Below are 27,925 nucleotides of genomic sequence, written 5' to 3'. Positions count from 1 at the left end.
GTTTGCCTTTTGAAACAAGTGACAGATTTTGGCACAAATCGTTTTAGCTATGGGTGCGAAACTGGAGTGTGCATGGTAAGATATATGGGTGATAGCAGTGCACTCGTGGATCACACAAAGCCAAGGGTAGGCTGTTTACCAACCATTGTTCCGACCTGAACTTTAGATTCTAGGCGAAGTTCAAGTTCTTTGTCATCCTTATCTTATTGTTTTTTGTGGTCAGGCCATTCATTGGAACTTACGCTTATCACGAACAAAATACCACCCCAGTGTAGCTCCCAGTGCCAGACTAAATATTGGAAAGGATTAAAAGAGCTTGTAATGTGGGTTGGTTCTGTATTTCAAAAAGGCAAGCTATAGGTCTTTCGTGAACAAAGTGCGCGTGTGAGTCAGTGTATGGCTGCGCTGATAGGGTGCGTGCATTGCTGTTCCCGAATGACCTCGGACGCGCTTCAATTTGGGCATTCGCTGTTGGAATACCAAATTCGCTCATTCGTTCCTTTTGAGGAACTTGAATCTTAATGTTCGTTGGATTTGCCCCACTATTTATATGTATATCTTGCTTTAGAAATTAGGAAATGTAAACCCTGGAAAAATTTATAATTTTCTGGTTTTCACAACTTGCGCGTGAGGGAGAATAAAGACATGGCTCGTTCACAGTGCATTTTGTGAGAAGCCAAAGTGTTTCAAGCCCAGATAAATTCGCTTATTTCCGACACAATAATGATTAATTTGAATAAGTGCTCTATAACACATTATAATGAAGTCGTTTTCCTGTGCTTTACGATACATTTCTGAAACCTTTAGGGAAGAACCTGCTACTCCTTTGTAGAGTAACTAACGAAAATAAACGCAGTACATGTTCAGTCTTTTCAAAAATATTTTATCAAGTCATTAGGCCAACTATTCATTCACTACATGAGAAAAAAACTCAATCCTGCAAATTCTGCGTTGTTTGAAGCACTTGCCACTAAAACAATTTATTAAACTCAAATCGTTACAGTCCTTCGCTGGCGAATAAATATTTATACATAAAATTGCCAGTGTTGATATTTGAGCACAGTTCTCACAACCAGTGTCGCTGTTTAGTGGAAAATATTTACTGATCTCTTCGTCAACACACTAAACATGTAGTTTACAAGCCCGGGATTCAAATCGTTACATCTGGGGACGAGCTTTGCTTTTTAAACAGATTGGCTCCCAGACTTGCACAACAAGCTGATTGCCGGCAGGCAATATGGGAACCATACCCGGAGACTTCAGATTTGAACAGAGGTTGATTTTGAACACTGGTGTCGAGAAAATACCGGCAAGTTAAATCTAAGCATCGATTATATAATCATAACCTAACCGCCATACTCTGCCCGTTTGGAAATAATTCAGTACGGCGCTGGATCATCCTCTAGTAAAAATAACGCCATTTATGAATCTTGTTAGAGCATGCTGTATTTACATGTGCATTTAAAACAAAATTACATGAGGAATCTCTTTGATGTTTACATAATGGTACGTCATTAGATAAATGCCACTGTCTGGTGTAGGCTTTGTCAGTGTGGGCTATAGTAAATAAAAACGATGGTGCAGAGTGCGGGCCGACGCGTGCAAGTGCTCGTATTTTGCTCTGTTTGGCTTGTGACAAAATACTGCAGTAAAGAAATATCGAAAGATCAACGGCGCCATTTACCCTTGAAATATTTGTCTTGATCGAATTGTGAATTTGAATAGAAATCAGGATTATTTACACAGTTCGTTCATTCGTATCATTCGCATAGTGCTAACAGCTCTAATGGTTTAAAACAAACTTTTTCTATCCGTTGATTTTTTTAAGCAAGAAAAATGCACGCGGCTCATCAATTCGGTAATCTTCGATTTTCTTTGATAATGAACATGACTTTGTTCATATTCCTGAAAACGGAAATGCCGCCATATCTGTTGACAACCGAGGATGCGCCAGGTGAGGTTTTCGTGAAGTACCAAGTGCTTCGATCATTGGACCGTCAATATGACGCTCCATTGGAGGAAAGCAGAATTGTCTCGTAGATGAGCAAGACGGCACTGCTAAGGTTGACAAGCAAAATGGCGGCAGGGTCAAACTTTGACGCGGTGTGGTACGGTGGGGGGATGTTTGTAGAAGCGTTGTGGGTTGAACAAAGCCCTGTGGTGCATCGTCCTGTAGGTCGAAAGACAAGGAACAACATCCAGTGTTCAGTGACCTCATACAGGAGATGGTGCAACTTTGCTGCAACGCATTTTTTCTCCTTGTATGAATAATCAAAGAATCCGTGAAGCCTGTGATTATCAAAAATGAGCTGACTATTTTTATTACCACCATGCAGTCTACTAAAAACCTATATCAAATCAAGACGGCCCTTTTTATTTTATTCCTTGGTTCAGTTGTCCATCACAAAGCAGCTCTTTGCTGTAACAAAGTTTTTTCAGGATTAATTATTTTTTTTTTTAGAAGACAGCATGTTTTGCTCCTCAGGATTCCCCAGCTATATATACACGCATTTAAATGCGCAGTCGTCACGTGCATAACAAACCCTGGTACCTGGACTACCTAATCGAATGCATCCATTTACGCCTTGTCCTCAGCCACCGCGTCCACAGATCGCCTCCTCTTTCCTGGCCCTCCACTGCCGAAGCGGGAATTGCTGTCTGCGAGCATGCGTGATAGGGCATCTTGTCCCAGCTTCAATTGTGCGCAGCCGCCGAAATATTCTGCGCACCCGGAAGAGGACCGTTTTAGCCTGAAAAGGTAAAGTATCAGTTTTATCACCATTTTTATCATATTTATCACTTGGCTGACCATCCGGAAGATCCTCATTTTGGAGCCCTTTCATTAGGCAACTGTCATCAACCTTAGTGCCACTGTCAAAATCAATCATTCGATTGACACATCCATTCTTTCTTTTTTTTGGAAAATTGGATCAAATGAAAATGAACTCACATCGACTGGAATTCGCTGCTTCTTGAAAATGTGTGGACAATTTGGTTGTACGCGTCCACCTTGTCAGCCAAATCTCTCAGCTCGTCTCCTTTCAGTGGAAAAACAGTATCTGCTTCACCCCTGAATAGTGACATAAACCAAAATTGAGGTAAACTTTGACTGTGGTCCAAACGTTTTGAGCAAGATTGGGCTAGTCTGTAAGCGAAATGCAACAATGCAAACGACTGTAAATCAGCAACATTATCAATGACTGTGAGCTTTGACCCCCGTTGGGGGCACAAACAACTAACATTTGAAGCTCTTGGTGGCAGCAACTAAGTCGGCCATTTTGAATTACGTATTCAACTCAACTCAAGGCTGCATCCGAATCTGTTGTCTAGAGCTAGGTCTAGGTCTTCCCTCCATTGAAAATGTGTGGACATGCGTAGACAATAGACCTAGCCGTAGCTCTGGAAGCCCGTTTCGGACACGGCCTAATGTTACGGGCGACACGCTGACTGCATTGAATTTTAAGCGTCAAATTCCGCCGTTCGCTTTTTGCATTTTGGAGGGATCCAAAGGATTACACAGTTGTCGACGACTGTTCCGTACATACCTTGATAACGAGGCAGCTGTGGCAATGGTGTAGAACGTGCAAAAGACTGCTAGCGTTAGTACTGCTGTTGGCTTCATTGTTGGTAATGGATGACGTCAGTGATCTGCGTAAATAAACAGAAATGACTACATGTCAGCCACAGTTTATGCTGATGACGTCATCCGTGACACTAATTTCAACTGGGTCGTTGTCAATAGCATATACGGGAGCACATTTTAAAAGCAACACTGATTGGTAATATAGGTCCTGTAATCTTCTCCCTCATCTTAGACGTCAAATGGTTCTGACCTCTGGAAAAATTACAAGTCATCTCCACCCGGAAAAGGATTTCCGTGTGTTAAAAGCTAATCAAGTACCTTTATATGTATCTAGAGTAGTAGATGAATACATGTAGGCCGTAAAGCTGGCTGGTTTTTTTCCTGGGGTTTTTCATTTCTCATATTTAAAGTTGAGAAAGGATTTGTTTCCTTTGAATGGGGCAGAATAGGATGTAGTGTGTTCACCTCCCGAAATCAAACCCAATCTCAAAAGACGCCCCAAATGGAATCTAAATCATGGAATTCTCCACTGACTTTGACATCCTACGCAAACAAACCATACGGCCTTGCTGTTTAAAAAGACCTGATATAAGGAACACCAAAACAAGAGTTGAAAGGTGAGGTCCAGCTGACTTATTTTACAACCACGGCCGGTTATGCTATTAATACCAGCGCGCTTGGGAAAAATTCTGCGCCGAGGAGGCTTGGTTACTGCCGGCAGGCGCGAGCGCCGGAGAAGATAGCCCCGTGGTAAAGATCGATAAGCGAGCGCCCGGTTGGGCCGGGGATGGAGTGTCCGATAGCCCACTACAAGGCTACGGTGTAAGCGCAGGAGGGCACTGCCGCATTGCGGTGGATGGCTAGATCGTGTCGGGGCATTCTAACCAGAGACAGGAAGAACCGGGGTGGTTCTGGCAGAGTGAGCCACGCGTGTCACGAATGCACAGGAAGCCGTGACGTCAGAGATGAACTGTCATCGGGGAGAGAGATTTCAAGCAAGAGTTGCGCCGTTCGTTCGCCGTTGGGGTTTAAAACATACATGTGTATCACACTCAGAAACAACCATTAATAAAAAAAAAAACCAGTACCAGCTGCGCGTATTCAATGTAGAGCAAGGGAACCGTTAATTGAGTCGCAATATCACACCTGATATTTGTATTGAAATATCTCTGATAATGCATTATCTTTTAAGGTTATCATCACGTTAATTGTTCAAATTGTAGCAGTCTTTCATGTTAAAACCCAAGGCTGTATACACAACGATTCATAGAATCAATGCGTCAGAATGCTCCAGGAATCTTCGATTCCTTTTTTTTTCAATATTAGTTATATTTTAAGACACTTAGCGTGCCTAGAAGGCAGCGGTAATCGTGTCCAACGTATCAATCTTGACAAAGGCGCGTTCGAATGACGACCCTTCTCCAAATACATATATCCGGCTCGGGCCGTGCAGAATGTCAAGATCTAAACTCCTTGCCGCCGTCTTCCAGTTGTTCCGTGAGCTTTTCCCTAATCTTTGGCCTGGCCTTCTTCTTTTTTTTTCTGATGGAGTCCCCTTCGCTTCTGTTTGCAAGCTGGTTTGGGGGCCCGCTGTCACGGATTTAAGGGCCACTCAAGTGGCGTTTGAAGACAGCGGGGTGGTTTCACGTTGCGCGGGAGCGGCGCAGCTGCACCAAGGCATCGCTCGCCCTTCGCTCTTTATTTCTGTCATACGAAAAGATTGAAGTTTTGTTCATTCGATTCGAGATTTAAGTGTCTGGATTTCTTTAACGTGGCACGTTAACATAAAACATCTTTGGATAATGCCACTTACTTTGACTGGCGGTTTCAAAGAATTTTGAAATGTTGAAATTACGAAATTATTGTAGTTTTCTCATTCATTCTGATTAACCACAAAATTTTTCCCAAGGCAGCGAGGTCTAGAGGGATTTCCCTATTGAGTTTATATTCCTTGTTTTGAATTTCAAGGTATAATCTCTTTTTATTTTATCCCCGTCTTCCAAAAGTAGACGAGACAACGCATTGTTCATATGTTTGTAATAGACCTGTCTAACAATTTTTCATATACAATAGTAGTTAGGTAGTAAACAGGGTTGCATGTCGTCACGGCATTTTAAAATAAGACACCTATAATGATTGTTACTGAAAGCTGTTGGTCACAGCTTTAAAGCAAATCCATCTGCCGACATCCCACAGGTTTCCCATACAGCCCCTCTTGTTCGTCCCAGACCTCAAATCTTCCGTGGAGTGTACACCAAAATTGTCCCTTGGTCAAACCCTCAAGTCCTTCCACCAAGAATATGAGTAAATATCCGTTTCCTTGTCTTGTGTTTGGATGCGGCCCCGGTGGCATTATCGTGTTCAGGATTTGGCGCGGCCGTCTTTTCATCGTGGAAAAGACTCCTCGGACTGCGCTCGACTGCCAACGGCCGCGTGCAAATGAAAGGAAATGAGAAGACATTCCAGTTACTGGGAAAAAATGAGCGAGGACGATCCTAGAATCGCCCAGATTAATTGAATCGGGAAGATATCTCTGCTTTTGCAAGTAATGATGTTTCGGTGTGCGCAGAAGTGATGTTTAAGGCAGTCACGAATGATTTTGTGTCAGGGCAAATGCACAATCATTTGATTGGGTTTATCTTAAAAGTTGAGTACACTTTCTGTCTTTTCACTTAAGCGCTCTGCGTTTCCTCGAAGAGGGTATGGTAAAAAAAACCTTCACCAACAGACATTAATACACCTCAAACATAATGACTTAACCCCACGCTTACAGCAGTGCATTGTGGGTAAAAAGTGGGGATAGAAATTAAAGATGGCAGACACCATCGTCAGTCATGCGAGGCTTTCGCGAGACTTTAGTCGGAGCAAACTTGCGGTCTCATGGAAGCTTGAAAAATGCAGTTCTGACATTCGCCGTGTGCTTGATACACACAATGTCACGCAACGGTTAACGAGAACCATTTTGGAAAATACAGGCCTTCTCAATCCCTGGATCTTTTTGACAGTTTTCCATGCGCATCACGTTCTTGCAATAGCGCGCATTATGTGTCGGGACTATCGTCCCCACTCTTCACCCACAATGCACCACGGTAAACAATGCGTTACGTCATTATGTTTACGTCTACTGAAAAAACACCAACTCTAACATCATCCTGTCGGTTGCAAACAATGACTTGGATGAAAATCTTGGTAGAATTTTGGTCAGAACAGTGGTTCAGAGAATTTAGTCGTTCTTAACAACTGCCTAGTTTTAAATATCACTTAAAATGTCACTTTAAATATCACCAATTCGACGATTATACCATTAACTGCCAGCAAATTAAAGAAAACAAGTAAGTTTTGAAACATTAGAGTAGTTGATTGAAGTAGTTGATCAAACGCCGGTAAATATACGTGTTCATTTCACTCGAGATGAAGACTGTTCCTGCCGGTACAGCGACGCACTGGTCCCCATGAGGAAAGACCTTCGTGATCCGGTATGGCCAAGCACAGAACGGGATGCGTACCAGTGAGAGTTCTCATTATCGACTATTCCAACAACGGAGGAATTGGAGCTGTTCGGAAGTTTGTAGACGGGGTTAAATAAACGCTGCCAGCGTCAATTTGTTTGGATGGGGGAAAACGATTTTACAAGATTTCTCGCCTTTTATCATCCCAGAAATACTTAGCATCTTGCCAACTTCTTAAATATCTATTCACTTTAACCAAGCTTAACCATTATATAGGATGTGTATTAGGATTTTCAGTAATTTTTAAACATAAAAACAGACGCACAAGTTTTAGAGACATATCCCTAGTCTGTATAGGTGATATTTACTCAGATATTAACATCTCTCATTATTTATTAATGAGAAATTTTAAATAATATCAGAATATTAATAATAACATTAATGACATCGTCCCATCAACTATGTTGTTCAACCCTCTCATTTATTGACATAGCCTCAAGTTACATTAATCTCTTTCACATGATATCTTTCCCTGCTTGTAATTGCTACATACATGTACACTTGCAGCCACGCATTGTAAACTCAAGTGCACTACGTCCCTGGGGGGTGTGGTAAAATGTTTCATTCGTGCGTAATTCATGAACCGGCTCATCAAGCGCGTCATATGCGCAATTCGAAGTGTCACTTGGAATGCAGTAACAACACTGCGGGAAATGAAGCGCTGATAGTTATACCCCAGTCCAATTCACAACCGGTTTGGAAGCTGCCGCGGGATAGGCCATCCAAGATCGAAGCAGCTGATGAATAGTGTTAAAGGGCAGTTTCACATTTGTGAAGTTACTGTAAACTTTATAGCAATATCCATTCGCAGATAAGTGAAGGACACATTGCATGGGCCAATCATAATAGTTTCGATGGTGTGTATTGCAGGTGCATAATTTTGGCTCAGTATTACCATTTAGTTCAGTGCTTTAACCTTAACAGTCCTTAATCCTTCACCTGTTGGAGGAGTGAGGACTGTTAGGGTTAACGTCCTTAGTAAATTGACACAAGAGGCAAGTTACTTCGCCCACGCCTGCGCGGTTTCTAAGAGGTTAATAGTCGAAAACAGCTGCCAGGGAGATTTTCATTTAGGCCTACATTTAACCAGGGGACAACATTTTATCAGAAGCTAGTCAATTCACACTGAGAGGAAAATAGATCGGCATATCGGTGGTTGGCTGTGGGAAGGCTCTGAGGTGACTGTGAGAAGTACAAAGCCTACACAAGTAGGTATATAACCCACTGGGTGCCCCTGAAGTGGGATCTAAACCAGGAATAGTAGGGCACAGCAGAAGATCAGAGCTCCCCAATGCCTACCGGAGCACCTTTTAACAAGCCAGGAGTTGGCGAGAGAGCCGGGAACAGCAGACGCATCAGTATAGTGCCTCTCAGAACTTCCTGAACAGGGAGAAACAATCATTAGGATTATATCTGCGCACCTGTGTCATGTGGCTGCCGGTCCCGTCATCATAACAAGTATAACGGTATTTTTTTTTCCAGTGTGCATTACATGAGGGCTTGGCGTGCCCTGCCTCAGTAATTTCACATTCACCGTCTCTAGATCCCATCGGGACTGGAGTGATAAAAAGGACTTCCAGCACTCTCACAGCTAATAATTAGAAGCTTGAAGGCTGCCCTAACGTAAAATAAAAAAAAACTAGCCAGTTGCTTGCAGACCGAGAGGGGTTAGAAATACCGAAATAGCAAGTTGTCAGTTCTTTTAAAGATCCTAATTGGGTGTCCAGATGGGCAGTAACAGCTTTAGAATATCAAATAGGTGGGCCTGTTATTGCACAGAAAACCCCCATAATACGTTGGCTCTTACCACGCGGAATGTTTATTACGGGCGTTTCACAATAGTGCGCCTCCAAGAGTTGACAACGCACTGGCCTATCATAGTGCGCGAAATCTGTCGACCCAATGCGCGTTCGGAAAGTGTTGACAGGTTTCGCGCGTTGTGATTGGCCAACGCGTTGCAAACTCTTGGACGCGCAATATTGTGAATCACCCGAATTGGACAGAATGGATACGGGAGGGCGGTGAAAATGTTGCATCGAGCAGACCAAAACTGTGAAGACGCATGGGTATTTAACTTAGGAGAATAGAGCTGGGGGTGGATTTGCTCATCTTCATTTGGGCCTGCCAAAGTTTACAGGCGACTTGGCTGGGTGTCGATTTTCACGGTTTCTGTCGATGGCTGCTAGGATCAGACGGTAGGCTCTGTTTATGAATAATTCAATTCTCATATTTTATTCATTGGCCGGAAAACTTCAGCACAGGCACGCGCTATATCGATCCAGGAACACGGCGAAATATTGTCCGACAAAGGTCTGCCCTTTCGCAAACATTGGTTCACGCCGTCCTATGTGCTCTCAAACTACTCAGTTAAAATCTACTTTCATTAACAGATTTCCTCTAACTACGACCTTAAATTTTATTATTCATTAGCCTTAACCCACTAGCCGTGTGGTAAAGATTATCTTAGAATTGGGTTGGAATCGGACAGATCACTTTTTTAGGGGAATGTTGTGACTATGCAGAGAGAGACGTCACGTTCAAATTCCGGAGAATTTAACCAAAAGTTTGATAAAAAAGGGGTAGCTTCCATGCCTCGAGGTGGGGTCAAAGACGCATCAAAGGGCTGGATATTTGCAGATGCCAACAGATCCTCGTGTGAGAGATTAATACGCAAAGATGATCGCGATAGGATCAGTTCGTGTACTGTACATCGCGCATCGTGCTCCATTCAATATTGAAGTAAACGCCCGCGCGCCCTAAGAAAGGACAGGGATGAAAAAATGGACAGATCATGTGATTCCGAGTCATGTCGTGGTGAAGACAGTTTGAACCCTTTCTAAATAATCTTGACTCAAGACGAAGAAATAGTGCAACATTTCCAATTTCTCTTGGAGGAGATAAAAACTTCCATTTTGTTGATGAACCGTGTAGAGTTTCCCCTTCATCATTTGCCCAAAACCATTAGTTAGGGCTCTTAAATCTTGGTGCTGCTTTTTCGTTTATCGAACAGAGCAAACGAGCTCCGTCTGCGGTAAATTACGAGAATAAAAGAAATAAAAAAACGCAGAAAGGAGAAGAAATATTGGGTGAGAGGGATTGCTGCGAACCCTCTAGGGTTACCGGTGTGCGATCGTTCGGTTGAGCCAGGCGGCCAACTTCCGCTGCCACGGTCCGAAAGACGTCAGTGAGGTTTGGTCAGACGTAAAATCGGACGACGGTTCGGAGCAAGGTCGAGGAACTAGGAAAATGCCAACAGCAAGGTTGCACAAGTCGGTCCATTTTCTTTACCATTCAGTTAATCATAATAAGGACAAATGCCATTAGAAAAGGCCCACAGTTTAGAACAACAGACAGAAATTTTGTGGTGAATGAAACCCATAGATCTATGTATCTATACGACCCAAGTGGTATTTGAACTAATGCAGTCGCAGCCAACCACATGATAGTTGCAATTGAAGTTGGGGACATATTTGAAGACCTTTTCACCCTTCAAACTTGTCCGAGGTAGTGATCACTGATCTGTCATGGCTATACACGTGTATCCTGGAAAATAAGACCCAGCAGAACGGAAATTTGGGCACGGGAGGGGAAAACATACCACGGATAGTACGTGTAATCCTTCCAAAAGACATCGGCAAAGCTTTGCGTACCAGCTGGTGTTGACTTTGCATTAGAAGTCGCAGAGAAATTCTAATTACACCTGCCCGAACCCCCTCTGAAAGTCAGCAATTCCCTGAAGTTCTCCACGGCATGGCTCACCGAGTGAAGTACACCTCGCTCATTCCCTGGTGGCCAACGATCAAAATGATGTCCACCCAAGAACGAGAAATTCAAACAAAAGATCGTGCTGTCTAAATTTAATTTTCCCTTCAAATCAATCAATGTCGCAGCGTGTACGTACCCGCGGCAGGAGACGAGGGGACCCCTGGGGACCAACCGTCCAATGACGCGCCTGTGTGTATTCTATGAAAGATTAAACTGTCCCTGCCCTCCAGATACAGACTTTTCAATCGGAGTCGCCGTCCTTACCTCCACCATATTCGCTTTTGCTCCCTCGAATCGACAAATTCAGAATTTGAGGAAGATACGGGTATCGGATGCTCGCGGGAGTGTCCATAGGAAAAGCTACAGTTTAACTTTTTTAGGTATGCGGTATCTGTTCAGTGGCTACAAACTCGGATGGCAGGGGGAGTCATATTACGCCACGTGAACGAAAATCGTTCATGACTGAGGACATCTTCTTATCCATTCGAATCCATCATGTTTTCTGAATAAATGACCGTTTGCGATTTTAATTAATAGTTCTGCTGCTTGATATCTTCGGGGAGACTCAGTGTCAGAAACCCAATACTTGTTTTCATTACCCGGTCTAAATGCATCGGACTTCCTGCATATGAAGTACCGCTTTGCCGGTGAAAAGAGGAACGGACGTTCGGAATGTTCAATGCCAAACACAATTGCTTACTTTGCAATGACCGTCAGTACGTCCGTTTGCTGTGAATCGAGCATTTATGCGCGTTCAACTGAAGACCAATCGCGCTTAAATCCCATTCCCTGTCCGCCTCGAGCAGAAGCACACCCCTTACCGGTTGAAGAGAGCCAATCAGGTCGGACACGCTCATTTTGTTGGTAGCGATGCGATCGTAAAGCGTTCATCTCATAGTCGTTTGTGAACCAGCGAAATGCAGTTCCTACCAAAGGAGCCTGCGTTGCTAAAAAAATTGCCCCCTCTCCTGGTCCAGCGTGGGGCTCATACGCGCGCGCGTGCAGGCGGTGTGGCTCACTCTAGCTGTTGCGAGTGGGCGACAGCGTCACATGTACCGACAGTAATCATGGCTGTAGTGGAAATCCGTTCACTTACAGCACACGCACACTCTTTTTTAGAAATTTGAAAATTGAGCAGTCCTGTCATGGTGTCTTCTATAGGGAATATTCAAGTGTTCGTGAATCCCTGTGCAAAAAAGTTTCTCTTACGGTCCGCCTTTGTGTGGGCATGCTCACTTCTACGGGCACAAAATCATCACGGAGGAAATCAAGCTCATTTATTAGCCCAGGAATGATTAACATTTTCTTAACTTTAGTCAGTGCGAATAATGAATGCATAGCCGCGTATGTTACTGTCCTCTACATGTCACCCATGCTCACGTGTATAACACTTGTTCATCACAGCAGATACTTTGGTACAATTAAGACCCTGGCGCAGATCTGCTACTGAACATTCAAGGAACAATGTTGATTCAAACAGTAAATCGGGAACGGTAAATCGAGGTGACGTCATAAATAATTTTGACAGTAGTTAACGGCAAAGACAACCGGCACAACATCAAGACAGTCAAATTCAACTGAAATTAAATCTTTCACGCAGTGGTAAGCAAACTGTGTCGATAAGGCGTAAGACTAAGCTAGGAGCTTTCGATAAATTTCAGAACTGCTGAGCAAATGCTCTAAATATCATTGCCTTTTGGGGGGATGCCTTAGGCTGAGATCGTTTTCGTGATCTGACCTAAAAATCAATGTGTTCTCTTTTCGTGCCCTTTGGGAAAACGAACCCATTTTGTCAAAGCGAACCGATTGCGGCTTCTATGGATTACAGACACGCAGTATTCGCACTCTTGTGTGAAGTTTTCTTTGAAAGTTGGCATAGGGTATGACATCAAAATGATTGCGTTATGGTAGAGGTTGCATTCTGTTTCAAAAGAAGTGTCTATTCGTAATAAAAATAAAGCAATCTCCACAGGTAATGCAGAAAAAATGGCCCACTGTTTGGTGTTCCTTTTCCCAATGTCCTCGCGCAAAACCCTAGAAATAGGGAACATATCAAATGCCAAGTATGAAAAGTAATCCTATGAACTTCTCTGTACCGACGGGCTGATGTTCTCTGACATCTTAGCACAGAAGCAGACGGGGCCAGACATGTGCAATACAATGTGGGAACCAGAAGCTAGGAATAGTCCGGAAATTGAAATTTTACACCGAATTGGCGCCAATATACGCTGGCACATGACGTCACCGCGTCTGTGATTGCGCGCCACTAAAGCTTTGACGGAGGATTAGATGCCGGGTGGATTGTTATGACGATGGCCAAGCATGTAAGATCGTGTTGCTCGGTCCGGTCTTTAAATACCCGGCACGCGCCCAGAGGGTCAGAGAAAATATTGCCAAACGCGTTCATTTACCGACGCACTTTTCTTCTCGGAACGTTAATGAGAATCAAGAAACCTACGACGTGTGAAGTAATGTACAGAGCTACGAATCTGGAATGATTACAAGCCTTACCCTCCACAATAAATCATTGGTTTATCTAAGAAAATGTCTGGATGACTTTGCAGTCCATGGATTCTTTAGTTTAATAGTGAACCTGCACTCACTCATCCTGTGTAAGCGGACAGTGGTAAGGTCTCAAACCAACAGTATGACTAATCCTTCGACGATGCATCTTAAAAACAGTTTTATGAGGGTGTTCCTTATGTAAAAATTCAGATTTGATTTACGAACAGAATATAAACTGTTGTTATGTACACAGCTATGGTCCGATAAAAAGTAATAAAGTGGATTTTCTTTGAAGTTAATGACCTCGGAAAGACCAAGATATTGAGTTCTGATTTGTAATCTCCAGAGATTTGATAGCAAATGACCACCAGAGCATTTCACTGCGTCCAAATTACGAAAAGGCACGTCTAATGTGGTCTCATGCCAAGCAAAACTACCATCCAAACAAACGTATTCCCGCAGTATTGCACTGGACATTTGTCGACGTCATTTAAACCCATTACATGTGTAGTACCTGCACAAGAGGTTTTCATTGATGAAAGTCGACGTCTTATGACGTCATATCTTCCATTTTGCAGACAAGCGCGATATATTATGCATAACATACTTACTTTAGTTTCCATAGACCGAGATTTTACTATCTGAAACATTATACTCCCCCTCATGAAACAATAAATCGGCAGTGTTTACACAACTTACAGCAAGGCCTTGAATAACTTCATCCTTGAAGTAGTAATGTTTAAGATGATTAAGTTTTGAGACCAAACACGAGGTGGCGTCGCAAAGATCTGTGATCGTTGTCATAGATAGAAGGGGAAAATGGAGCATCTAAAAGAGGGACAAATATCAACAGGATAAATTTCATAAGTTATAACTTACGAGATTAGCCGATAGCCGTTTTCAGCGCTGAACGTTTGTCATGGCGATCTTGATATGAAATCAGGGCTAGAAACCATGTCGAAGAGTGCGCAATTACGCAAAATACCTTAGCCCGCTCCGATTACACGACCGTGGTTTATCGTTAGTCAGTACCTCCACTTTCATCATAACTCATTGATTGAATGAACAATTTAAAGTAATGGGTCATTTTATTAATTTGGGTTCGAAAGTGTGACATTTTTGTGTCCTTGATGAAAATGATATAATTAAAAGTGGCTTCAGACTATGTGTGATGCGATCTGCGCAGACTCTTCACATGGTGAGCTTTGTCATTTCGGTGCATATAAACTTCAAATCAATATGGACACGCTCTTGTTTTTCAGGTGTATTCCATTTATGATTCTAGATTGTCTATAACATGAATCTAGGTTGTTTAGAATCATAAATTAAACAGTTTTGAAACAGGACAGTGTCCAGATCAATTTGAAGTTGATATGCACCGAAACGACAAAGCTCATGACGTGAAGGGTTTTCGAGGGTCACTTCACATATTTATTTAGCAGGCAACTTGCATTACTTATCCGCTCTTGGATATTAAAAAAGTGCTCTAAACTAATCAAATCTTGGATGTGACAGGGACATGTAAAAAATCGGACCCTAAACTTATAGAATGACCGATATGTGAAACAGTATCGGTTGTAAAATCGGTTTAACTTTGATGAGACTGCCACAAGACTGTAAAGTGTCCACATGTATATGATTGACATAAGTATCGTTCAGGTAGCGTACAAACCTTTTGTTGGATAAATATCCCAAGCCAATTCTTTATGCAAAGGCATAACTACCGTGCAGATCTTCACATGTGAGCAAGTTTCGTCTCCTTATTTGATATTTCAAGCTGTTATCGTAAGTAGATGTAAAAGGATTTTGGCAGAACTTGGAAAGCGTGAAATGATCAGAACCCTGAAGCTCCTGACCGACAGAAAACGACTTCCCACAGTCAGTGAGATCGAAAAAAATAATGAAATTTGCTCAAACTTCGAGAGAGTGTCAAGGAAATTACCGTAACCGAATTCGCTCCGAAAAAAATCAAGGTAACTCGGACGATAACGCTCAAGACCGTCCAGCAGCTACACGGTTGTACAGATGTGTTTCGCGATATAACGACATTCAGTTTAAAGTGAAGGAATGTGGAATGACTTGAGGCACTGAATGATGTTCCAATTAAGCTTGTTCAAAGTTCAAACAATGAAGGGGCTGTGCATTTACATTTAGTTTATTTGAATTAACGTCTAGGAGGCCTAACAGTGGGCGTGGCTCTAGATCATTCTTTCGACGCCACGAATAAGATCTGACACATGGAGAATTTCTTGCCATATCTTTAGAATTAATTTCCCGTATTCAAGTCGAAAGCAACTGTTTCGTGTGATTTAAAATAACAGCACATATTTGTCAGTTCACGGCCATTTATTGTTTGGGCATGGACGATGCAACCATTCAAGATGGACGATAAAAATCATCTAAGAAGTGATAAATTGGGTACACACAACCTAATCCGGTTACCAATCTTATTTTTGTGATGTGGAAAGAACTTTCAAAAGCAGCATTATTTCATAATCGGGACAGTGACGTAACACCAGTCCCCCACACCTCCCAGTTCCTGGAATTAATAGAGTTATTGCTGGCCAGTTTTCCGTCGAAAATGAATATTTCCGCAGTGTACTGAACAGCACTCGTCCTCTGAAAGGGTCCCTGTCACCTGATATGCTATTACTCTAAACGAGAACCTCAACCAAACTCCAAGTGAAGAAACAAGATCTCACGAGATGAGACCAGCCAAGAAATGAGAGTGCCAATTACAATACATCTGGGAAACGCAGAAATGTTTGCCGCCCATTCGAAGCCATCAATAGAGCGTTTTTGTCTCGGGCAGTGTTGCGTACCAAATTAAGCTGCAAAATGTGCGGAAAGAAATCCAATGGGTGACATAATTTACTATGTTCATTGAGAATGAGTTGGTTTTTGTTTCTTTGATTTTTGTTATCTGTCAGCCTGGACAGACTTAAGTTGTTCATGTGGTTTCTGACAATCGTGGGAACCACATTAGTAATGAAATCCAGAGTGCATCGTTTCAATAATTCTAATCCAGCGAGGGGCTGCTCTTGTTTTACGCATACTGCGACTGGCCTACAGCTAGCAACAAATTCTACACGAGAAACTTTTCAAGAAATACAGAACCTAAATGGAGTGATTGAGAAGATCTCGGTGCAGCAGGGCCGTTCCAATTTGAAAGTCCAAATATGTTCAACCGGCAGCTGTCCTGAGAGACGGGGGAGAAAACCAACAGTAATTTGTTCCTTTCCTCGAAGATAATTGATAAGGCTTGTCCATATCAATAAGACGGTTGATTGGCTGTGTGATGTTTGTTTACTCCAGTGATTTGACTATATTCGAGTGTACGTGCCATCAACTTCGTCGGACTTAAACATGTCGCCTCACGCCAAAATGCCCCAAAGCGACACAATCCGAGATATAAATGGAAACTGATCCCCATGATATAAAATCTTTAGCACTCCAATTCCCATCAAAGCATTTAGTTTTTAAGGGGAAAATGATGTCCCGCTTCTGCTGTAGTGAGAATTTTTGGTTCAAAAACGCGATCAGTGTTTTACATGCTGGTGTTGCCATAGTTCATAGCCGCCAGTCAGAAGTTTGAGGGCAAGATTTTACAACAGTCACAGTGTCGAGAGGGGATTAAACTTGTGAGAAAAACACAAATGGAAACAACAGACAGGGGAGACTAACACGTTTCATTGTCTTTGTCTATTGGCATTTCTTTGTTGAAATTGCTTTCTTTGAAACAAATGAGAGTAAAGCATTGAAGAATTGATATTAATAGATGGATTACAAGAATAAAACTATGGTTGTGAAAATCTCCGAATTTTATTTTGGAGAATTATCCTACAAGAATAGGACACCATAAAATCATTCTCTGATTGAAATGATTTTAGATTTCCGTCTTGTTGTCTGGCTATCTGTCTGTTCCGTTCATCAGTGTCTCCATTCGTAACCTCGTCCCATCTCTTCATTCCCCCTTTTCCTCAAAAAAGAGAAATGATTACTTAACCACGAGAGTATCTGTCTAACCGGATTACTGCGCCATCCGCGGTCGACGCCAGATAATCGCAGAACTGACGTGTATCCATAATGGATTGAAGAGGAAGCCCCAATCGGACCCACCGAAGGCTGGACAGAATTAGCCGGCACTTTCGAGACAAGCGGGGAGGCCGGGGGCTGTCCGTGAATAACCATGCAAGGGATGGAGCTTAGTTGATTTTGAAATTTGCTTCATCTGATGGAATCACGCAGGAGATCTATGATTTTACTACAAGGGGTTACAGACGCGAGCCTTTTGTGAACTTAAATGTTTCCTGGGTTTTGCGAATTGGCTGTCTAGAGGAAGAATGTACTCTTTAAAAAGCCGTGCTCTGTGGAAGAAATCCCTTGTCAACTCAGTTGACCCCTTGAGCAAAAGGATGTTGTCGCCTGGTTCACTTAAAGCAAGGGCAAGCGGTATCTTAGAATACAGAGGCTTTTTAGAGTTGGGAAATGGCCAAAAATTCAATTTCCCAAGCTTTTGAGTAACAAGTTTAAAATAATGCATACCATTATCACTTCTGTTCAGCTTTGATGGGTTCAGTCCTAGCCTGTTTTAGTATCATGACCTTAACCCGTCCAGCTAAACCAGCCCACATTTTCAATTTTACTCATGTTACAGCGCCGATATCCACGCCAGGAGTCTCTCCATGCACAAGTACCCCCACTGGTGACAAAAAGGAAGGGTGGGACGACACGCCCATTAATAGGCCTGCATGATGCGGCAAAGCCGTTGGAGTAGTGCCAAGTTTGCGTGTTAACCAACGGGTGCTCGTAGTCGGTACAGCGTGCGCGTGTGAACCGACTATTGCTTACGTCATACGCGCGCACGCGTTGTGTCGCCTCAAGGGAGATGTTGCTTGGTGAAGATAAGCCCCCTTCCCCTTTGCTCACGCAAAGAGCCCGTGGTACGTTGAAGACCTTCATCATCACATGAATTCATCCACTCTTTATCTACGGCTCCAATGTGCTCTTCAATAATTCATAAAGATCACCCTTTCATTAGGTGACAGTTTACTTAATTGCAAATTGAATTTTATCGTCGGCGATTTTTTTTATAGCTTAAACACGTCTAACTCACTCTTCAAGCGAACCTCCTGTCAAGACATTGTCAAAGTTTATTAAAATGACCGAGTAGATGGCTCTTGATTCAAAATCGACTCACTTGTTTCCACAGATTTTGATAAAGGACAATCTAAAATGATCTGAACTGCCCTCGATATACAAAACCTAGTCAGTTAGCTTTGATTGATGATTTTTTCCCCTTCAAAGTTCACAGCTCGCGTAAACTCACGAAAGATTTATTTACTTCCGAACATAGACTGCAGAATTCAGATACAGGCACGGTATGTAAATCCGTGAGTATTTACATTGGTTGTAACCGCAACAGAAACCTGCGGATCGTGAAGACAGCCAATCTATTAAGAATGGTAATGACGCATCGAAGAAATGTCACACCCGAGATTTGTAGAGATTAATACCTCGTAACGCGAGCCCAAACCATCTCGAGATTGTCACTATCCCGTCAACGTGGTAAGACCGTTTTTTCCCACTTGAACGCTGCCGTGTGAGATTGAGTTTCCGGCCGTTGAAACCGAAACAAAAACAGTGAAGCTAAGCGAAGCCAAATTATGGTGATATTTAGACGCGGCAAGAAAACGCTTTATAGTAGCAGGTATAATCCAGTCCGCCTGTTTTATGGCCTCAGAGCGTGCCGCTGAGGCGATCCCAATTCCCGTTTGAGTAGTTTAAAGACCGTTTAAGTTTGCATAACATGAAAAGTGACCGTTTTGCATGTTCTGCCCACAGTAACGTGTGTCACAAACCATTCATGACCACCCTAGTTAATTCTGGCAGCGGTAACGAAGTCTGTTCATGACTTTTTGTTCACATGGCATGCAGTGGTACGCTTTTACTATTCTTTAACCAAAGCTTGTAAAACACTTTTTGAAAGTATTGAAACATCCTTGTCGTTTACTTTACCAGAGGAGTGTAATCGAATAGATAAATTAGAAATCCGTTTACGGTAACTCATTCCATCAGCTCAATCAAAAGAATTCTTTTATGGGGTTTGTTCAGAATGGACGGAACTGACCAAGCAACCTCAATCGTAATGATGACGTCACTTAATACACGCTATGGAGTAATGCTTATTTGAAATAGACTGCCGTTATTCGAATCAAAATGAGAAGACAAGGCACAATCCGCCGACAATAAAAGTTTGTTATTTTTAATCCAATAAGGGTCATTAAACGGGCTAGATATTTGCGCGCAAGCCACAATTTCCCGCTGATTGGAGATATGCACAATATTCTTTATGGCCTTAAATTCGAGTAAATAGGAAGCCGCTGTGATCTTCACCGCCAACTGAATACGAATACGCCACCTGAGATAGTCCCTCAGGGTTAAATGCACGGAAATGAGGATTCACGACCGTGCGTTCAACAGTAGTTAATAACACCCTCGTTCGTGTCCTCTGAAGAGCTCTCAGTCGAACGCGGGACATCATTTTCCCCGATTCCTCCATGGTATAAGCTAGCAGTTAGAAACGGTCGATGCCACTTAGCTTCGTTGTGATTTCTTTACAGAGGATGAAAAGCCGAGGTTCAGAGATTGTTGAATTGAAGACCTGATTTGTGTCCCACATGCTTCGACGATTTTGGCAGGGACATTGCGGACTGACGAAATTTTTACCTGCCCAGTACTTCACGTACTTCACAGAGGAGGGGTTCACTTTATTGCTTGTAATGTCATCTAAACAGGTCATACCAAAAGGGAATTCTGCGGATGTAGTAATTTTTTTATTCACTGCCAAGGGATGATCCCTACATTAAATCGTTTTAGCCTATTATGTTCACCGTGGGGATGCGCTGCCTACCTCTACACGGGTAATGCATGCCAGGCTTATCCTCTCTGTGGGTATTATTAGAGTCTTGATCACGGGATGCGGAGGTACGCTGTTTAAAAAATAAAAACCTAAGTCCGAGCAGAAAAAAATGACGTCACTGCAGAATGGATGCACAGCACCGTCCTCTGAATGTCTGCCCTACAAGATGAGGAGACACACATTGTGCACTTTAATAGCTAAGACTAAGTAGGAATTATGCCCAACTAAGAACTTTAACTCTTGATATAAATGCTACTGTTAATTTGAAGATATCCCATCTAGGAGGGTCTGGAAGGTGGTCACTGAAGAGAAGATGAGTATGTATTGAAAACCAAAAATGAAAACGTACAAGACATCAGTCATTGTGGAAGAGACATAAGGACCAATTGGTAATTAGGACTGAGTAGTTCGAAACCGGGCATGATGACCGGGAATGCAAACTGTGTACTAACCACAAGTACCAATCAGGAGCAAGGGTAATGAAAATGTGATGTCTTGGAAAACAGATGTCATATGCCGGGTTTTAAATCATTTCCCAACGTGCCCGAGACACACAGCTACTCCACCCTGTCAAGTCTCTATATCCTAAATCACAGCAGAAGGATATGTCAAGACCACTGTAACGCAGAATCATTGCTACACGATCCCCCGAATGTGCCCACGGTGCCCCGCGGACTATCACGGCGCAGGGGCCCGTATGTACTCAGCAATATTTGCCGGGCACGAATTCCGATGACAAATTAGCTTCCGTTGGTCGTCTCGTCTGTTGATTACCCCTTATCCGCAGTCCCAATTTCTCCGTATTTCACATTAGAACATGAGCGAGCTGGGAATACACATCTTGACTCGAGCTTTGCTTAATGGATGTACGGCAGTTTCTGGGACTTCCAGATTACTACAAATTTTGCCTGGTTTGCTGATAAAGCTGTCAAAGTTTTACGAGCAGACTGTGATAGCAGATTGAGCAAAAGTGAGGCTGCCCTCCAAAGAACTGTTTGGGGAGGGGGGTAACATGCGAAGTTTTGATTAGTATATTATATCCTCTGGTTTGTAGTTTTTGTGATAAAACGAATCTTTGAAGCCCTATTGGCTGTTAGATTTTGTCAGCTTGTTATCAGACAGTGAGATCGTCCTTCGGGTCGCATTAGGCGCCCGACTAAACTGACCCCACGCAGAGCAACTCGTGCGACACTGTAAGATTTTTCCATAGCATGACTACACTGAGAAGATAGATGGGTCTTTTCATGGGTACCCGAATCGACATAGAGACTGATGTTGATCAACTATTAGCCGAGGGAACTTTGCTTGGAATGTGATGTCTTAATCATCCAGCAGGAAAAACTGTTCCTAACACGACGAATGCAACCACAACTCCGGGAAAATCTTGCTCATAATGAGCAAAAAATGAATGTGTCTTGTCAGCCATCTCGAGGCTGCGCAGAAAGCGGGCCGAAGTGAAAACATTTCAACCAGTTCTCACCTGGTCTTTTTCATGCTCAGCTTAAAAGCATGTGGTTTTCTTAACCTTCTGACAAGCCGCTCCTGAAACAAAGATTTATTCGCTCTTTACATGCTACCGCCATAGGCATTCAGATGCTCAACTTCTGGCAGCTTTGCACAGTCAATATAGCCGGTTCAGTGATTCCCATGTTTTAGTTCTTATACAAAGCGATTCTGACGTGTTGTACGAGCTGCCAGTTCGAGGCTCTGCGTGCATATGGCGGCAGCGTGCAAAGAGTGAATATAGTTCGAGATAGATCAGTCGCTCTGCCGCCGATGTGGTATCCACAGGTCAAAGGTCCGAATACCGATTAAGTCAGGGTTATTTAGGAAGAAATTACAAGGTTACAAGTGGTCCATGCATAACAAGTTGCCAAAAATTACAAGCTTATAACCGGTCCATTTCCAATTTAATTGACTTTAACTGACACAATCAAAGCCAAACATGGAAGCCTTTGGAATGGAAATCTCTTGAACAGAAAAAAGGTGTCCGTTCCAGCTCAAATATCTTTCTATTTGGGGGAAAAATCAAAGCCAGGTTTGCAGAAATGCAGCAATTATCAAATTATTCTCAATAACTGTAGTAGTTTCATGAACTGAGGGAGTAAAACGTAGCGAGGAATGTCAACCTCACACCAAACAACATTTTCAATGTGTGCAACAAAAAAGGGAATATAAGCATACCTTTAAGACGATATCCTTTCAGTTGCGTTTCCGACTGCAAGCGACAGTGTCAGTTCCGTACTTTCCTCGCGTTTAAATGCACTTGAAATGAAAGTTTACCCACACGGAGCGGCAATTTTATACCTTACTGCGCACCATTTGGGCCACTTTGTTCATTTTTTGTCCGCTGAGATTCCGGCAAATTGATTGGTTCCCCTAGAGAGGCGACGCGTGTGGCATTATCCGCGGCGCGGCGCAATCCGATGTCGCAACAGTGGGGCTACGGGCGCGTGTTCCAAGACAGCCGTTCTGATTGGCTACGGGGGATTTCCTGCGTCGAACGAATGATAGCCATCGCGAATACCGCACGTACGTGCTTGTGATCACGATAGTGGCGTTTAATAACTGTCTGTAATTAATAATATGCGACATCTGCACATGGATGAAGGATTAACGTCATATGACGACTGCCGTTGAGTAAGAACAGGAAGAAAATTGATTGGCTCATTTCCCGCCATATTTGAAATAGATTAACAATAAATATAAGCACAATTTTAAACCCTATACAACCTGTTAGTGCTCGAACGTTTATTGAAAAATAAAATCCTGTAACTGATTTTCCGAATTCAACATGGGAACGACCACAACTTGCCAACTCAACCCGAACAAGGGACTGACCTTTCTGTAAACGGTCAACATGCAGAAATAATGACCCTCCTGTGATTTCTCTGTTGTTTCAGGAAAGGTTAATTGGCGTCAGAAGGGGGCTACCATTTCGGGTCCGACGGGACGAGGGTGGGTTCAGATGGACAACCGGAGGCCACTGAGTGGGGGTATTATTTTGCACGGTCGCTGTTTCACTTTTACAGGGAACTGTGCAAAACCATCCTGAGTGATAAACAACGCAAAACATTTTTCAAGATACCTTTACTTCAAATCGAGTCAACAGCACTGAGTGGCACGTTGGCGGTAATTAATTTAGTTTCAATGATTAGGCCTACCACGCTAGGAATACGTTGCTGTGTGTAAAGGTGGTAACCAGTCTGGTCTTTATTCTGCCCATGTTTGAAATGACTTGAACGAAAGGCATACATACGAAAGTAACAATAGTTTCAACTAAAATGCGCATGTCGGTGATAAATAAAATACAAATTTGCCCATTGTTATTATGATTACAAAATACTTCCACAAGGCCGTGACAAAAAATCGGTCATATCATAATCAGTTTTCACCGGAATTCAAACCACACGAAAGAAATGGAAGAAGATATTTTGTCCCCTAATGTTGATGCCTTTCCCTTCTTACTGAAACTTACCGGGTATTCTAACAAGAAGTTATTCTTGCTGCAACCCAAACGATAGTGACTAGATAATACGAACGATTCACAATAGTACGCCTCCAAGAGTTTGTAACGCGTTTGCTATTCATAATGCACGAAATCTGTCGTCCTAATGCGCGTTTGGGAAGGGTCGACAGATTTCGCACGTTGCGATTGGCCCACGCGTTACAAACTCTTAGTGGCGCACTATTGTGAATCGCCTGTATTGACTTCTAAAGAGTGTTTGTTCTTTTATTTAGTATTTTTTTTCAATCTTTTTAAGCACTTCATTGTTGTTGAAGTAAAGTTCTCGTCCTCAAACACATGTGTTTGTTAGAGCAACAAGTAATTGACTTTTTTCCAGTCCCGCGGGAGACCTGGACTATACATGTACTCATTCAAAACTGAATGGAAGAAAGTCAGACTATTAAACAAAAAAGTCTTTGCAAGGGACATCATTAGAGATGGCATTTCCGGATTCAGTATAATTAGCTTGCCTACAGTGCATAATTCACGAGTTCTTCTTTCGTAGGTAGACCAACAAACAAAATACTCTTGAAAAAAATCGCAAATGATCCTCAGGGTTTTCGTAAGAATGTAATTAACCCAACTTTCTACCTGCTGTGTCCTCGTGTTAGTTTTCTCCATTCAACTAAAAAATGCCAATCGTTCCTTGTTTTCTGTGCGGTTTCCCTGACATCCAACGAAAAGAACGCTCGGCAGTGCATGTAGTTAGACAAGAAGTGAAATTTCTTTATCCGTGGAGAGGAGAGATACTGCGAGCTGCAAGAGGGCGCCATTTTCTTGATTCCATGTACGTGTGCGTAGCAATAACTGGACTCCTGAGGTCACGAAATTGAGAACTGGTCTGACAAAAAAGTTCAAATATTCACAACAATGCCATCCATGGTAGGTCTTACTTTTGGGGCGGCACCGTCAAGAAATGGTGAACACTTGTGAGGCCCAGATATGACATTACACTTGTGGTATTTTAGGTTTCCGCCTGCTTTCTCAACGGAAAATCCCAAATGGCCACGTCATCCAATTACCTTCGTGAAATGTGAACTTCCCTGTTTGCATTTTAATTTTGCAATTGTTTGCAAGTCAATCAAGTGAGACAGGACTCGCACAATGAGGTCCGAGTACGTTTTCAAAATAAGTGTCTGGTTTTTCTTGTGGTTTGTTTGATTTTGCTGTGTTTTTAGAGAATCCACAGCGTGCCCTGCAACTGGCATGTGAATAGACGGCAAACCGCACAAATCTACGTTTTCTGGTCTTCGGTTAATGAAGCCGTGAAGAAGAAATATCGTGAACATTTGGTCAGCTCGTTAGAGCGTAGTCTCAGATCGCGTATTAAGTGTCGCCCACGCGGCATCACGCCTTCAATCTGTTTTTGAGTCCGATGTCGCTTTCTCTCCGCCTTTAGAAAGACAGCGAGGACATTCTGGTGATTGGGTGCGACAGGTTGCGATCGATAGCAAATGTATCCTTTGGCAGATTTTAAGAAACTCGGCTTATGAAACATCTCGAGTCGTCAGTTTTTTTGGCCAGAATTGAAGTAAATACTTGTCTACTAGGAGAGAAACGATATAGCAACCTATGATTGGATGTGGCATATTATGTTTCCGTTGGTAACGTTCGGATTTCAAGTTGATGTGACTACAAGCCTCGCTTTCCTCCGTTTGTAATGAAAACTCTCATTTCACTGCGGTGTCTGGCTTTTAAATTTCCTTATTTACATCAAGAATGAAATGCAAAAAGCAAAGATGTGAACAACAGAAATAAAGGAAAGCAAGACTGTTAGAAATCAGTAAAAGGTACATGTTATTAAAAAATGTCAAAGGAAACGAAACAAAATTTTTATGAAACACTTTGAGAAATCCGTAGCAATAATACAGACTTGTAACATTGAAGTATAGTTTTCAACCGAGTAGGGACGGTAACTTCCATAGAGTTCAGGATTTTGTCTCTGAGAATAGTTTTCGATTTTTGTGGCCAGCGATGGAAAGAAGTTCAATTCATTTTCCGCGAATCTCTTCACCGCTTCACCGCAGTGCAACGATGCTTTCCTTTTGGCGATTATTGAACCCGCTGTAGTCTCCTCGTCGGGAGTCAAAGAGCACGATGACGGCATATGTCAGACTCTAGAATACCCCCCCCCCGAAAAAAATCAATGCTGCTGGATCTACGCACCGCCAGGCCTGCAGGCGCCGACCTGAACACGTGCGCAGTCAGCTTGCCGCTTCTCATTACAATTTCTGAGGGAGTTTTCTGCCTCTTTTTCGCTTTCCCAGATTCAGCCAGACATGTAGTGTGGCCAACACTGAATTCCGAAAAAGCAGGCGTTTCGGTAAAGACAAATCTTGGATTGAGTATTTAATTTTAACTAAGAAAAATGGTGTGTGGTGTCTTATAAAACACAGCAAGGCCAAGCAGTGGATATTCGAATCATGCATCAAGGCTAAACTCGAGAATAATTCTTAAAATAAACGGACAATACAAGTCATGTTAAAGATTGAGTGATTTCAAAGCAAACAGAATTTTAATAAGCAATCAGGCATGTTGCAATTTGTTGGCTTGACCTAGGAAGTAAATGTACGCTCGGTAAATGATCTATATAGCCCCAGAAAGGGAAGTCCATTCGAGGACTAAGTGCCTATCAGGGGCGGATCTAGCTTTCAGGAAACGGGGGGGGGTTTGTGGTTGATGGGCGTCCTGAAGGGATGCCCTGCTCATGGGGTCCACCGGAAATCGATGTAATTGTTTAACAATAGATGGATAGACGGATGGCGCAATACTCGTCCAGGATTTTTGGGGGGGTTTTTGGTGGGGGTGGGGCGGTGGGGGAGGCCTACTCATTTCCCCGGCATTTCACTAGTAGTTCCATCATTAGTCCACGGCTGAACGGGGGGGGTCCGCCCCTGCCTATTGTTACAGTAATTGATTGATTGGGCCAACGTCGCGCGCACGTGTACAGGGATTGCACCTCACGTTTTTCAATGGTTCCTCGCTGCGTTAAAAGAACTATTAGTATTACCAAGTACCAGCTGAGCATGCACTGTTAAAATGCCGTATGATACAGTGTCAGAAAAACCCCTTGCGTTGTCCAAACTCTGAGACAAATTATTCTTCAACCAGTTTTTGTCTTGCACCTATTGGGAGCATTACTTCCTTACGTGGATTCGAACCTCCGACTGCCTTCTTACTAGTGCTGACGCCTTACTCCACTAATGCGGTCTGAACCTCTCCCTGTGTCCTGATTTGATAATTTATGTAAGTGCGGGTGAAGAGGGAGCCAATCAATAAACGGAGAATGAACTTGATCCATTTTGAGCGCGCTGAAGCCAAGCGACCGCATCCCGCCCTCCCCGGTGATCCATCGTGGGCTGGGTTCAAGCAGCGCTTACCCCTGCTTGGCTCCCAACCGGTACCGCGGCGGTGCAAGGGACACGGTCCAAATCGCACGCTAATCGATTGCCTGCAATGCTCCACGGACCCATTTCCCTAATGACTTTGTTCCACAATAGGTGTTCGATTCGGGGGCAGGGGAGTTCATTCTTCAACGAGCAAGATTGAACAAAATGGACCCTATAAGAGACTAAGGGGAGCAGTGACGTCATTAGTAAAGCTGCTTACACCGTCTTGTGTCTTTTACCGATGGCGTCATCGACAGCTAGCTAGGTTCACAGATTCCAGCCATGATCATACCAATATCATCAATTTCTGGGACTGACTAGCAAACCAGCTCAAATCGGACAATCCGAAACCCTTCTTGAGCCCTGTAAACAACAAAACGGGGCTGATTTCAGGAAAACGCGTACAGTACAGCATGATTTTCTGGACAGCGAAAGCAACTTGACCAGCTTGTGAGAGGCCGTTTATGACTGTTAATCGGAGCATTTGAAATATGGCACGTACATTTGAAACCGAGCATTCAGATTAGCCTGTTTGGTATTTCAAAAAAGACAAGGCCATTATGCGTTCGAATCGGCGTATTGCTGCGCTGATATGGCAGACCATGCGCGCGCGTATCGTTGTTCCCGAATGACCTCGGACGCGCTTCACGTTGGGCATGCGCTGTTAGAACTCCGAACTATCTCGTTATTTTCTGTTTATCAACTCAATGAAAAGCGCCCCTCACACGCACTGGGCCATAACGT

General features: G+C 43.0%; 1 protein-coding gene across 1 annotated transcript; it reads right to left on the bottom strand.

Moving 5' to 3' along the window:
- Window positions 1–951: 951 nt before the first annotated feature.
- LOC110975074 (uncharacterized) lies at window positions 952–22,623 on the bottom strand. Its single transcript, XM_022227204.2, has 5 exons — window positions 22,469–22,623; window positions 3,546–3,648; window positions 2,951–3,070; window positions 2,552–2,750; window positions 952–2,170 (listed from the first exon to the last, which is right to left on the bottom strand). Exons 2-4 carry the CDS (start codon window positions 3,620–3,622, stop codon window positions 2,579–2,581), a joined length of 369 nt encoding a protein of 122 aa, XP_022082896.1. The 5' UTR covers window positions 3,623–3,648; window positions 22,469–22,623; the 3' UTR covers window positions 952–2,170; window positions 2,552–2,578.
- Between the last annotated feature and the right edge of the window lie 5,302 nt (window positions 22,624–27,925).

The sequence above is a fragment of the Acanthaster planci genome, linkage group LG20 (genome assembly GCF_054643075.1).
Source record: "Acanthaster planci isolate LZ-2023a linkage group LG20, COTS_SCS, whole genome shotgun sequence".
In the NCBI taxonomy this organism is placed as follows: Eukaryota; Metazoa; Echinodermata; class Asteroidea; order Valvatida; family Acanthasteridae; genus Acanthaster; species Acanthaster planci.
The sequence above is the reverse complement of the archived record's forward strand: the minus strand, read 5'-3'. Positions and strand labels throughout refer to the sequence as shown.

What these genes read in the sequence shown, in the direction of transcription:
- LOC110975074 (XM_022227204.2), bottom strand. Translation starts at nt 3,622, where the DNA reads ATGAAGCCAACAGCAGTACTAACGCTAGCAGTCTTTTGCACGTTCTAC. An exon ending in ACAGCTGCCTCGTTATCAAG is followed by an intron (nt 3,071 to 3,545) that starts GTATGTACGGAA and finishes GTCACTATTCAG; the next exon opens with GGGTGAAGCAGATACTGTTT. An exon ending in AGCAGCGAATTCCAGTCGAT is followed by an intron (nt 2,751 to 2,950) that starts GTGAGTTCATTT and finishes TTACCTTTTCAG; the next exon opens with GCTAAAACGGTCCTCTTCCG.